The sequence below is a fragment of the Seriola dumerili genome, unplaced genomic scaffold (genome assembly GCF_002260705.1).
Source record: "Seriola dumerili isolate Sdu_G_001 unplaced genomic scaffold, Sdu_1.0 BDQW01000242.1, whole genome shotgun sequence".
Classification (NCBI taxonomy): Eukaryota; Metazoa; Chordata; class Actinopteri; order Carangiformes; family Carangidae; genus Seriola; species Seriola dumerili.
In genome coordinates, this window is record NW_019174497.1 from 4541456 (window position 1) to 4554601 (window position 13146).

The 13146-nt window shown below is 38.2% G+C and overlaps 2 protein-coding genes across 2 annotated transcripts in view; one reads left to right on the plus strand and one right to left on the minus strand.

The window, feature by feature from the left end:
• The window catches only part of LOC111229775 (transcription intermediary factor 1-alpha-like), a 14334-nt gene extending 9952 nt beyond the window's left edge, over positions 1–4382 (minus strand). Inside the window, exons 1-3 of the mRNA XM_022756246.1 lie at positions 4106–4382; positions 3772–3890; positions 3352–3499 (exon numbers count right to left, since the gene is read on the minus strand). Coding sequence (XP_022611967.1) covers positions 3352–3499; positions 3772–3890; positions 4106–4382 — 544 coding nt within the window. The remainder of the gene's footprint in view (positions 1–3351; positions 3500–3771; positions 3891–4105) is intronic.
• A 1306-nt stretch (positions 4383–5688) lies between these two features.
• Positions 5689–10725, plus strand: LOC111229638 (3-oxo-5-beta-steroid 4-dehydrogenase-like). Its single transcript, XM_022756052.1, has 9 exons — positions 5689–5811; positions 6062–6229; positions 6416–6532; positions 7311–7388; positions 8282–8404; positions 8996–9105; positions 9576–9741; positions 9898–9980; positions 10141–10725. The coding sequence occupies exons 1-9, from the start codon at positions 5719–5721 to the stop codon at positions 10181–10183; spliced, it is 981 nt and encodes a 326-aa protein (XP_022611773.1). The 5' UTR covers positions 5689–5718; the 3' UTR covers positions 10184–10725.
• The last annotated feature ends 2421 nt before the right edge of the window (positions 10726–13146 follow it).

The window sequence follows — 13146 nt, forward strand, 5'->3', positions numbered from 1 at the left end:
AAAAGGCCAGATCTATTATGGGATCAAGTGCTGAGGATGTCACAATTTGCTCTGGGTTTAGTGTATTTTTTTTTAGTCCAGTAGATAGATTGAAGAGGTAAATGCAACAAAACATAATGGCCTTCTAGAGCAGTCCATTTAACATGACCCAGCAAACAGTATGTCACTAGAAAATTCCAGGGAAATTTTGAGTGCCACGGGGCTACTGCTGGGATGAGTACATGATTTATTTCCAGTGTTCAAAAGTCACCCTGATCATATTCTGGTTTTGAGAAATGTCTTGATATAAAAGACTCTGATATAAAACAATGTCACATCCCTCCATCATGTATTATGTGGGAAATATCTCATATTCTGTGTTGTTTTTTTTTAAATAAAACAAGAGGCAACATGTCTTCAAACTGGCATTTAAAGGGTTAAAATCCTGAAAACTAATAAACATTTGGTAGGTTTGAGTAAGAACTAAGTGGTTTAAGAGATGTATGCAAAAAAAAAGCAGAAAAAAATATTGATATATGAATGATTTTATAGCATTTTTCTTTGTGGTGTCCTTTTTTGGAACGCGAGGAACCCCAGAGGGTACAAAATGTGTTACCAGTGTATAATAGACCTGTAAACAGTAACTGACATTAGATTTTTAAAAATATGTCAAAAAGGACACTTTCTTGCAGGAATCCATACCTTCAACTGTAACACAGCCAAAATGATCAGCAAATCAAAAAAGAAAAGTGAAGAAAATGTCCAAAAAAGGACAGAGGGACCCCTGAGGTTTAATAAATTCATGAACCGCTATTTAAATTACCAACTATTATGTTTTTTTCGGTGCTAATTTAACATTACTGGGGAGGAGAGCAACGCGACTAGAAGTGACAGCAAGAGAGGGTTAGTAGCTTCTCCTCTCCTCTGTCTCAGCGGAGAACGTCACAACTTATTCATTCATTTAACAAAAACAAAAAGAAAGCAGCAAAGGAAGCAGTAAATGGACTTACATATTTAAGACTAACTAAATGTAATTTAAGACCTAACATGCGGCTAATGTAAAGCTAGCGGAGCTTGCAGAGTTGGTTATCTGGTTGCTAGGACGCACACACACACACACAGGTCAGGAGCTGCCGTTGCCATGGCAATGTGAAAATCTGCCCAGAATTTGGCTTCTACATGGCTTAAAAACAATTGCAAATTATGAGAAAAACCGTTACTCTTCTTTTCAAAACGAAAAACACGTGACAGACACTGAAGCCAGAAGTTTCTTACAGTTTTATTCAGATATTCCTTAAAATGAGTGAGTAAGCTCAGTCGAAGACAGGTGAGATTCTTTTGAAAAAAAAAAGACGATTACATTAGGTGTCAATGAGAGTGAGACAGGTATTGCGCCAGGACTCGGCACCGCCCGTTTAAATTTTGTGCAGACCGCCTGTCAAAGTTACATTTTATGAATCCCAACAACTATGTCTACATTTTGAGAAAAGAATTATTTGTCTCCTTTTTCGGTTTGGCCGTGAGCTCGAGTTAAAAATAAAAATAAAGGTTATTTTTTACTGCTTCACGCACTCTAGCCAACTGAACGCTGTCACTCTAACTTTGAAGAAAAAGTGATTTCACTCCTCCTTTGAGTGCTCATAGTTTGAAAAGTTTACATGTCATGTAAAATAGTTTCAAACTATGAGCACTCAAAGGAGGAGTGGAAATCACTTTTTCTTCAAAGTTAGAGTGACAGCGTCAGTTGGCTAGAGTGCGTGAAGCAGTAAAAAATAACCTTTATTTTTATTTTTAACTCGAGCTCACGGCCAAACCGCAAAAAGGAGACAAATAATTCTTTCTCAAAATGTAGACATAGTTGTTGGGATTCATAAAATGTAACTTTGCAGGCTCTGCACAAAATTTAAACGGGGGTGCCGAGTCCTTCAGCAATACCTGTCTCACTCTCATTGACACCTAATGTAATCGTCTTTTTTTTTCAAAAGAATCTCACCTGTCTTCGTCACTGAGCTTACTCACTCATTTTAAGAAATCTGAATAAAACTGTAAGAAACTTCTGGCTTCAGTGTTCTGTCACGGTGTTTTTCGGTTTTTGAAAAGATAAGAGTAACGCGTTCTTCTATAATTTGCAATTGTTTTAAGCCATGTAGAAGCCAATTCTGGGCAGATTTTCACTTGCCATGGCAACGGCAGCTCCTGACTGTGTGTGTGTGTGTGTGCGTGCCTAGCAACCAGATAACCAACTCTGCAAGCTCCGCTAGCTTTACATTAGCCGCATGTTAGGTCTTAAATTACATTTAGTTAGTCTTAAATATGTAAGTCCATTTACTGCTTCCTTTGCTGCTTTTCTTTTTGTTTTTGTTAAATGGAATGAATGAGTTGTGACGTCTCCGCTGAGACAGAGGAGAGGAGAAGCTACTAACCCTCTCTTGCTGTCACTTCTAGTCGCGTTGCTCTCCTCCCAGTAATGTTAAATTTAGCACCGAAAAAAAAACATAATAGTGGTAATTTAAATAGCGGTTCATGGAATTTATTAAACCTCAGGGTCCCTCTGTCCTTTTTTGGACATTTTCTTTCTTCACTTTTCTTTTTTGATTTGCTGATCATTTTGGCTGTGTTACAGTTGAAGGTATGGATTCCTGCAAGAAAGTGTCTTTTTTGACATATTTTTTTAAAATCTTAATGTCAGTTACTGTTTATACAGTCTTATTATACACTGGTAACACATTTTGTACCCTCTGGGGTTCCTCGCGTCCAAAAAAGGACACACAAAGAAAATGCTATAAAATCATCATATATCAATATTTTTTTCTGCTTTTTTTTGCATACATCTCTTAAACCACTTCAGTTCTGCTCAAACCTACCAAATGTTTATTAGTTTTCAGGATTTTAACCCTTTAAATGCCAGTTTGAAGACATGTTGCCTCTTGTTTTATTAAAAAAAAAACAACACAGAATATGAGATATTTCCCACATAATACATGATGGAGGGATGTGACATTGTTTTATATCAGAGTCTTTTATATCAAGACATTTCTCAAAACCAGAATATGATCAGGGTGACTTTTGAACACTGGAAATAAATCATGTACTCATCCCAGCAGTAGCCCCCGTGGCACTCAAAATTTCCCTGGAATTTTCTAGTGACATACTGTTTGCTGGGTCATGTTAAATGGACTGCTCTAGAAGGCCATTATGTTTTGTTGCATTTACCTCTTCAATCTATCTACTGGACTAAAAAAAAATACACTAAACCCAGAGCAAATTGTGACATCCTCAGCACTGATCCCATAATAGATCTGGCCTTTGTCATGGAAACACACAAGTGTTTCACAGATGAAAAGGTTGAGATGAGGACACAGACTTGAATACCTTGTGATACTTCTGTCTTCTGTCTGATGGTGTGGTCCTTGGTGAATTTGACCCTTTGATGCGCCTCCACACATGTGGCACAGAGGTACTCAACACAGTCCACACAAAACCCGGAAGCTTCGGTGTTGTCATCACAAGTCATGCAGAGCTACAGACAGAAGGGGCAAGCATCCGAAGCAGGTGACAGGAGATGAAACAATTTATACCTCTTGTTTGATCAAGCAAAAATAGATCTTATCTGCAAGAACGACAACTGTCTGTTTAGCATGAGCACCTCAAGCAAAGGGAGGGCAGATGTCTGCTGTAGAGATTCCCTCAGTGCACAAGCTGACATTGCTCATCTTACAAGAATATCATAGCTATTATCCTAAAAACTAGCAACAAGGCTGCCCCCATATGGTAATGCATTTTTTCACTAACCTGGACTGTCCTCTCCACTGTGCTGCTGGGAGCCTCTGCTGAGTCCTTCACAAACACGTTTTCCACCACATCTATCTCCATACACTCCTGCCTGCAGACTGGACAGCGGATCACATTCACTGGAATCAGACAGGAACACACATGTTGGTCTACATTTATGTGCCTTAAGGACAAATAACTGATACATGGCACCAGATATTTGTATCCATGAGTCCACACACACATGAGTAATCACGTGAGTAAAGCCTGTGGCCTTAAACACAGCAGAAATGTTACTTTCCTGCCTTGATTAACGGTGATGCTCCTTCATATGTTTGTAAACAAAGTGACTCACGTGGTTTGGTCGCGCTGTCAACCAGGGAGTTTGGCGCCTCCATCAAGGTCAGATTCCTGGAGGGTGAAGGCAAACATTTCTTGCAAAAAGAGTGCAGGCACGGCAGAAGTTTGGGCTCTCGACTGTGAAAGTTTAAATGGCAAAAGGGGCAAGTGTCCAGGTAATTCTGTCCGGTTGCACCTGACTTTTCCTCTTGTACTGGCATGCTCTCAGCTTCGTTCTCAACGATGATGACAGGAGCATCCCCTGACTCCTGTTTCTCTGTTCGTCCATCCATTTCCTCAAAGGCTAAATCTCAGTGTGTACACAAGATATACAGGCACAGGTGAGCAGAACGCGCGCGTTTTCCTCTATACCCTTGGCGAAGACGGCATCTCCTCACACCTGCTTCCCCCCTTCTCTCTCAGCCAGGTCAGCGCTGTGGATGTGTTAATATTCATGCTCACATGTAAATATATCGACTGTAGCGGCTAACCTGTAGCACAAAAGATGATACCTCCGCGCGAGGGTGTCGTACGTTCGCGTGCCGCAGATGTTGCTCAAATTGCACCGCACGCTCTCGTTGCGGCACGAGAGGGGTGGGGTCAAAACAGTGCGAGCTCTGATAGGAGAGGCACCAGCTGAGTGATAGAGGATAAACTCCACCGTCACAGTGTTCAACAGTCTTCATGTTTGTTTGTTACTCTGAAAGTTAGTGTGTTATTAACCAATTAAGGATTTTCTTATTATTGTAGCTAATTAGTCAGGCTGTACTGCGATACTCATCTAATAACGTTACTTTTCATGGCGTTACATTTCATCCGTCTGACTTAAACTGTGCTGGTGATAAAGGAGACCTACCCCACTACAATTACCAAATCCTTCATTGTATGTGCTCATACAATAGTTATTGATTTAATTTTGATTTTAATTTCTATCCTGTAAGCCATTGATTATTTTCTTGAAAATGTGTTATTGAACGATTAATACCAGCCCACATGGATGCACATATATGCTAAATCAACTTAAACTCCAGTTAATATGAATTTATTGGCATTGTAATGACATCATACAACACTATAACTGACTGAGTGCGATTTATCTTATGTAATAATACTACACTATCATTTACATTAAGTGTGACCATCATTCAGTTTGTTAAGCTTTGTTTATAAAAAATATGTATAACTTAAATGACTTTGGTAGTGCTTTCAATTATGTATATTTGAGCTGCTCTCATAACAAAAATAACAGCAACAACAATAAGTTAATATAATATCACTATCAATGACAGCCTGCCTATGTAATTGTTATTTAACACAGCATGCTGAAAAGCTGAATAATAAATATTTACACAAGACTGTGTAACAGGAAGGATAAAAATGTTATCTGCTAGTTAAATGAAGCTTTTGACTTTCCCTTCTCCTGAGAAAAACAAAGCAGTGTGCCACAACGTAAAATCCACATTTGTCAGGTCCAACTGTTTGGATTTGAGTCTGTCTGAGAATGCTCTCAGTGAGAAGCCATCAAGTGCATGTAAGTTAAAGCTTCAAGGTTCAAGGTTCATGGTCATGTGCTACATTATCTGTTAGTCAGGCTGGAGAGCAGTTCAGTTTGTTCACTTTAGCTCAAAAATGAATCTGACTGCACAGAGACACAGTATCGCTCTCAGTGATGGGAACCGTATTCCACTGCTGGGACTGGGCACCTATGGGAACCCTCAAACGGTAAGAGGGAGACAGTATTGTGTCTGTGTTTCTAGATTTAGACATGAACTATTAATGGTTATTAATGACTGCTATACCAGGTGGACTCGTCATAGCGTAGGAGTGTCTGTGTTTACTGCTTGCTGTGATAACTGCTGTGGATAAACATTAACCGGAATTTAAAATGTTGCTGTAAAATCTGAAGATATACAGCATGACTCAATCCAAAACAAGTCAGATAATGTTTACATTTTCTGTGGGTTTCCTATAGACACCCAAAGGAACAGCATTTGAGTGTGTAAAGCTGGCCATAGATGTGGGTTACAGGCACTTCGATGGGGCACTGGTGTATTTCAATGAGCACGAAGTAGGTCAAGCCATTAGAGAGAAGATTGCTGATGGAACTGTTAAAAGAGAAGACATCTTTTACTGCGGAAAGGTAAAATGTTCTGACATCTCATGCGTCTCATTTGTCTCAATTTAATTTGAATACTATTTATTTAGTTTAAGAGTGTATGATGTTGTTTTTAAGGCCTTTGGACTGAATATTTGAACTCTCACATGTGAGCACTTTCCCAAAAGCAGAGTTGTGTACTGTGCTTCACTTCAATCTCTGTATTTTCAGCTCTGGAATACCTTCCACCCACCAGAGTTGGTGAGACCGACTTTGGAGAAGACTCTGAAAGCCTTAAAACTGGACTATGTGGACCTCTACATCATTGAGCTTCCTATGGCCTTCAAGGTTTCCATACACTGCACATATAAATGGCAGTTAACTTATCAGCCAGTCATTTAGAGTCTGAACATTGCCCTTGCACACGCACACAGTGGTAGTGTTTCGTTTAGATAATGCTGTTACAAATTTACCTTGTCAGACAGAAGGATTTGATATAAGAAGATATTTCACTTTCATAGAAAAATATGTGAAATAAAAGAATGAATAGAGTTAGAAAGGATGTCAACACGAGGCACCTCGGTGGCTCCCCTGGCGTAGCGCTTGCTGCATGGGCTTTGTCCTGGCCGCAGCGGCCATGGGTTCGGGTCCGACCCGCGGCCCTTTGCTGTGTGTCATCCCCTCTCTCTCTTCCTGAGTTTCCTGTCTATCTCTCACTGTACTGTCCGAGTGAAGGCAAAAATGCCCACATTAGAATGTTTATAAATTATTTAACATATAGTTAAGTGTTTTTAGTTACAGTTTTACAGTTATATTTATACATGGTAGCTGTATAACAATTGTGTGTAATGGGGCTCATGGTTAGCTTTAGGTTTGGAAAAAAGATTAGACAGCCAGGAGTGTGTTTGGTGAAGACTTTGCAACTGGAACCATTTGGCTGATATTTGAATGAGTTGTAGAAATTCACTAAAATAATCAAGTTGAAGCCAACTGCAATGCCACACCGTCACTTTGCACAGTATTTCAGCATCACTATGACCACATCATGTCACCACAGTCTCTTAGGAAGTGTGTATTTAAATAAGTTTAATTAATACAAGTTATTTAATTGTGCTTAAAATTTTAGCCTGGAAATGAGTTCTATCCAAAAGACCGGGATGGAAAATACATCTACCACCACACAGACCTCTGTGCAACATGGGAGGTGAGTTCTATTGAGTTCACAACGGATAGTCCTGCTATTTGATGGCTTTGCTCATCTCCCCCTCGTTGTCTGTGATATCTCGATTTGATATTTTCATGACATATTGGCATATTTCATGATATAATGGTAAGACTGATTGCATGGATCTTGTATCGGATTGCATTAGATTTAACTAGAAGTATGTAATGAAATGTCAAGTCAGTGCAATTAAATTTTTCAGATGTACTATCTATGAGTGCGTTTACATGTGCATTAGGATCCTGATTATGAGCCTTATCTTGTTTTTGATTACATTTGTGATGTATCATTGACATGGAACATGAAAAACCTGGTCATTCATTTCCCTATATACATGATCATAACAGCATCCAGTTTACTGATCCGGTGTCTTGATTTCTCACCATCTCAGAGAAACCTGGATAAGGTGTTTACATGCCACAGTTATCTGGTTTTCTCCAGGTAGTGCATCCAGGTTTCTGAAATCAGGATAAGCTGTTTACATGCACAAAACATAACCAGCATTAATTTGTCAGCCCTTCTTCAATTTGAAGGACCTGCTGTTTTGTCAGTGCATTTTAATGGTGCCTATGATGTCCTGTATGTCATAGATTTCTTCCGAGAAAATACAAAAATAATAACAACACAACAATGAATAATGTGAAACCAGCAAATTGGCATGTGATATTCCCTCATACTTGGATGTCCATGCCAGAACATTCTGTGCTGCAGCATTAGAAACTGTCAAGAAGAGTGCCGTAAACAGCCAAGCTGTGTTCTGTTTTTTCCTCTTCCCTGTTTTATGTTTTGTTTTGTTTTTCTCCACTGTCTCAGTAAGTCTGTAAAGATAATCACTATCAGTCTTTGAGGGGATATAAATCTTTTATTCTCCACAGGCTTTAGAGGCTTGCAAAGACGCAGGACTTGTTAAGTCTCTGGGAGTCTCCAACTTCAACTGCAGACAGCTGGAGCTGCTGCTGAATAAACCTGGCCTCAAACACAAGCCTGTGTCCAACCAGGTGACCCCCGACCTGTCTCTTTAGCCCCCATGTTGACATCAGACATAGCATAGTGTATGTCGTACGGTAGTATATAACAGCATACAGTAGTTTTATAGGTTGTTAAATGGAAGGCAATGCTTAGCTTTTCATACTTCAGGGCCACTGAGAATTCTCTGTTTTCCATTCAGCAAATGTTAAAAGAAATCAAGTGACAGCTCGCCAATAAATCTGAGAGCAAATTCTAGTTTTTTGATGAAAGGATTTATCATTACTTGGGTGAAATGATGCGAAATGATTTCGGCTTTTTCTGTCCTCACTTGGTCCATTTATATATTATTCGATTAGTTTTCTTGCATAATTCTAACATTGCAACTAGATTCAGTAGTTGGCATAGTGTTGCTGTGTATCCTTTGCTTTCCTTGCATCAAATGTTTATTTGATAATACTCCCCTGTCACAAAACAGCCAGACTATCTCAAAAGAAATCTTTCTTTTGCTTTAATTGTTTAATAAGTTGTCAATTTTTCCATTTCCATTCAATTTTATTTTGGCTAGTCAGAGCGCAATGTGCTAATGTAAAGTCAACACTTTTCTTCTCACTCACCTGTAGGTTGAGTGCCATCCATACTTCACACAACCTAAGCTTCTGGACTACTGTCGTCAGAATGACATTGTGATTGTTGGCTACTGCCCAATTGGCTCCTCCAGAGACGCATCCTGGTACGTAGGTTTTAGGAGGATGATATTTTTAAAAATGAGTTGCTGGCAGTTGATATTTTTGCAATGTTTTGATTCCCCCAGCATTGTATTCATGGGAGGGTGAAAAAACTCTGAGCTGCATTTTTAGACAATCATATGGCACGTGATCACATGTCATGTCTCTGTGAAAACTTGTACGAAGGGAGGGGAAGGATGCAGAATTAAAGTTCACGAACAAAACTGAACAGCTAAGTGAAAATCCTGACATGACAGATAACTTTTGTCATTGCAAGAAGCTACATTATATGTGAAATGGAGATCAGTATTTGGCAACGTTAAAAAAAAAAAAAAAAAATCATATGTGCAACATATTGGTCTAATATGTGACTGTGCAGCATTATTATTGTTACAAACCCTCATACTAAACATAAAAACTCTGATAAAAGTCTCTGTCCCGGCATCATTGGTATTCTCTTCTGTCTCTGGTTCAGGGTGAATGTGAAATGTCCTCCCCTGCTGGAGGATGAGCTGCTTGTGTCCATTGGGAAAAAGTACAACAAGAGTAGTGCCCAGGTGGCTTTGCGCTTCAATGTCCAGAGAGGAGTTGTGGTGATTCCCAAGAGCTTCAGTCCTGAGAGGATCAAACACAACTTCCAGGTGGGTTAAATATATATAGCATATATATTTTTTGATACCAGGGTGTGTAGTGTTCATTACAGACACTTAAACTGTATGTTACAAGGATGCTTTCAAATCCACTACAGTATTCATAAATATGTAATTTTAATAAAACCATATTATACTTTGATACAGATATTTGACTTTTCACTCACTGAGGAAGAAATGAAAGCCATTGAAGCACTGAACAAAAATATTCGTTTTGTGGAGCTGCTGATGTAAGTATAAGTTGAACTGAACCTGATCTTAATGTAAACTCATAAGCTATAGTTTTACTGTGTTGCATTGTTCTTTAACTTCATTATCGGCTATGCAGTAAAAGAAAAGGACGTTCTCACATTACGCTGAGGAATAACAACACCTTTTGTTTTGACACAGGTGGAGTGACCATCCAGAGTACCCATTTCATGATGATTATTAAACTTTACAGATATATAATAAGAACAGAAGATAGGCTTATACTCTGCATATTCTTCCCTCTTGAAGGTTTGAACTGGTATTTTTTCACACTAAACACTAGAGGGCTCTAGCTCACAGAGAATGAAAAAGACAAAAGCAAAAATAAATAAATAAAAAGGTTTTCAAGGATAACACACAGCTCTGATGTGAAATGGCAAACTATATTTCATATGTGTAATATTGAAAGGGAGTTGTTTAAAATGATGCAATTACGTAACTGCTGCTATGCACAAGTTTCATTTGAAAATAAGACCATTTGAATTGAATGTGGCAAAATAAATCATATCTAGAAGAATACATTTTGATTATTACTTCTCTGGTTTTCTGAAATAGACACATTATATACACATTTCTACACATTCAAATTTTCAGATATATCAGCTACTAATGACCTCTATACTGTATTTCAGCCAAGAAGTGTCTGATCCCCTAATGTATAAATACATCATATACGCACACACACACACATATATGTGTGTGTATATATATATATATGATATTAAAATGGAAAAAAAATGATTTCGTGTGTCTGTTCTTCTGGTCTTCAAATAAGTTAAGTCACTTTATGTATGAAGTGCATTTAAAACTTGTTCAAAGTCCTTACATGTCAATGTTCAAGGCGAATCAGCCTCGTTAGAGCAAACAACACAGAACAACCTGAGACATAACAGGTAGCTATGCAAGTCCAAATGCCAAAAAGATTCAATTTTGCAGGGACATAAAGGTTTCAGTGGTGGGGGATAGAGAATAGCTCTAGCTGTAACTAATCCAAATGAATGTAATGTACATATGTGGTGAGGTGAGGTTAAGTATCCAGCTGTAGCTGGAAAGGAGTATATGAGAAAAGCTAGCAATTATGCTGAATGACAATTTTATGTTGTCAAAGTTAAATAAAAAAATAAAAAACACAAGGAGCAAGACATGGATGCATGGGAAATATACTGTCCCTGTGGGAAGAAATGTACTGAGAAGACCAGATCATCTTGGTGTAATATTATAATTTTCCTGGTACCATATCTTTACAATTCCTAGAAATGCAATGAGCAAATATATGCAACACAGATACTGTTGTGGCACTATTTCTTGCATGAATTAGTCAAATTCAACCATAACACCCTGTCACATGTATTGAAGTGGTCTGTTTTTAAAACCTCTATTGTCCTGCTGTCCAAATATTTCAGCTCCTGAGGAATTATGGGCTGCGTATTGTGTTGAAAGACATCTTCGTGGTAACATATATATACATATATATATATATATATATGTAATCTCATAAACGCATATGAGGCTCATATAGGATTATAAATGAGGATAACTAACTGACAAACAGAAATCCCCTCACTCATCTGTTTTCTTTTTTTGACAAACTGTAAGACTAACTGTAAAACATTGCACATATGAGAAGTCTGAGGAAAAAATGTGCAACAATCACAACGAAATAAATCAATTTGGTCATTTAAAGGCTTCATTACAGGTGACAATTTGTTCATTAGCATCACCTCGACTCCTGCAGTAACATTTATGTGGAAAAATGTTTCTGCAGTACACTCTTAACCTTCACGAGAAGAAGATGTTTGAATATCAAACTGTTATAAGAGTTACATGATACATGACAACAGCAGTGGATATTGATTTTAAGTGTTTGATGTTTTTTTTGAACGGTGATGCCATGGATGGTGACGTGGAAGAAAAAACTTTTAAATAATTTTTAAATTTCAATTAATAAAGCAAAATACAATTTTAGCTTCACATTCGTGTGCATAACTGGTTACATTATGTTTATTCTTCTTGTGTAACATGACTGCCAAATCTCTGTTGGCGTTCATCTTTAAGAGCACGAATGAGAGAAAAGCTGAGAGCGGTCTGTGACTCTTTGATGTGAATTACATGGTTAACCCTGAGCTCTCTATGTCTTGTTTGGTCAGAGAGGGTATATGAGTTTGGTAAGATCAAATCCATCATCACAGTGTTGACACTGTGTACTCTCTGTGTACACACCTATTACCTAATTTGACCATCATGGACAGTTTTCTCCTTGGCTGTCTGTCAAAGGCACAAGTTTTCCACCACAAAATGAAAGCATGGAGCTGTCAGCAGCACTTTACTAATGTGGGTCTTTTGTTATTAGCAACTTAATGTCTGTTAAGGTCTGTTTAAAGTGGACTTTTTTTTTTAATCTGCTGTAAGAAACCTCTACTTTTGTTAGGATACACCTCACTTGAAGAGGCCCCCTTGAAAAGGGTTTGTGTAAATATTTGTATATGCCACAGTTGATCAATTGATTTCGCAGAAACCTAAAAATGGGGTAAAGAGTGAAGATACATTAATCTGGTTCCTTGCAGTGCACTCAAAAACTTGATTTTCCAAGCTTGTCAACCAGTTAAAACATCTGATGTTCTGTCCTTCCACTGACCTCAAGTTAGCCAGTGTAGTTTAATATATGGTATTTCTTGGATCAAACTGACCTAATATTAATCATTAACAAGCTCTGTGAGTAAGTGATCCTCTGCAATGTCTGAATTGCTGTGGACTAAATTCCAACTTCCCGTGTCAGAAGAACCTTAAACCATTTGCTTTCACTCATCTAACTGAACCAGCACGTTTGAGTTTGATCTGAAGAGACAGGACAGGCATTTTGGAGTAAACAGAGTACAATCTGAGCGGTGACCTGTGGCTGTACAGTTAGAGAGCAGCAGGAGGCTGCAGAGAGAATGAAAAAATACAGTTCATTAATGAGCTCCCCTCTGTTGAGTTGTCCTCTTTTGTCCCATGGATGTTTGCAAGCATGACCACGACTCTGGATGAAATAGTGACAAACGATTTGGAAGTAAGAAATAGATGCACAATTAGACTTTTACCACAAATAACCACTGAAAGTTTTTTTTTTTGTTTTTTTTTTCACAAGTTTTGAACTTTTTATCTTAG

Coding starts and splice junctions, on each gene's coding strand:
- LOC111229638 (XM_022756052.1), top strand. CDS start 5,719: ATGAATCTGACTGCACAGAGACACAGTATCGCTCTCAGTGATGGGAAC. Junction 6,533..7,310: donor AGCTTCCTATGGCCTTCAAG/GTTTCCATACAC, acceptor TTAAAATTTTAG/CCTGGAAATGAGTTCTATCC. Junction 8,405..8,995: donor ACAAGCCTGTGTCCAACCAG/GTGACCCCCGAC, acceptor ACTCACCTGTAG/GTTGAGTGCCATCCATACTT.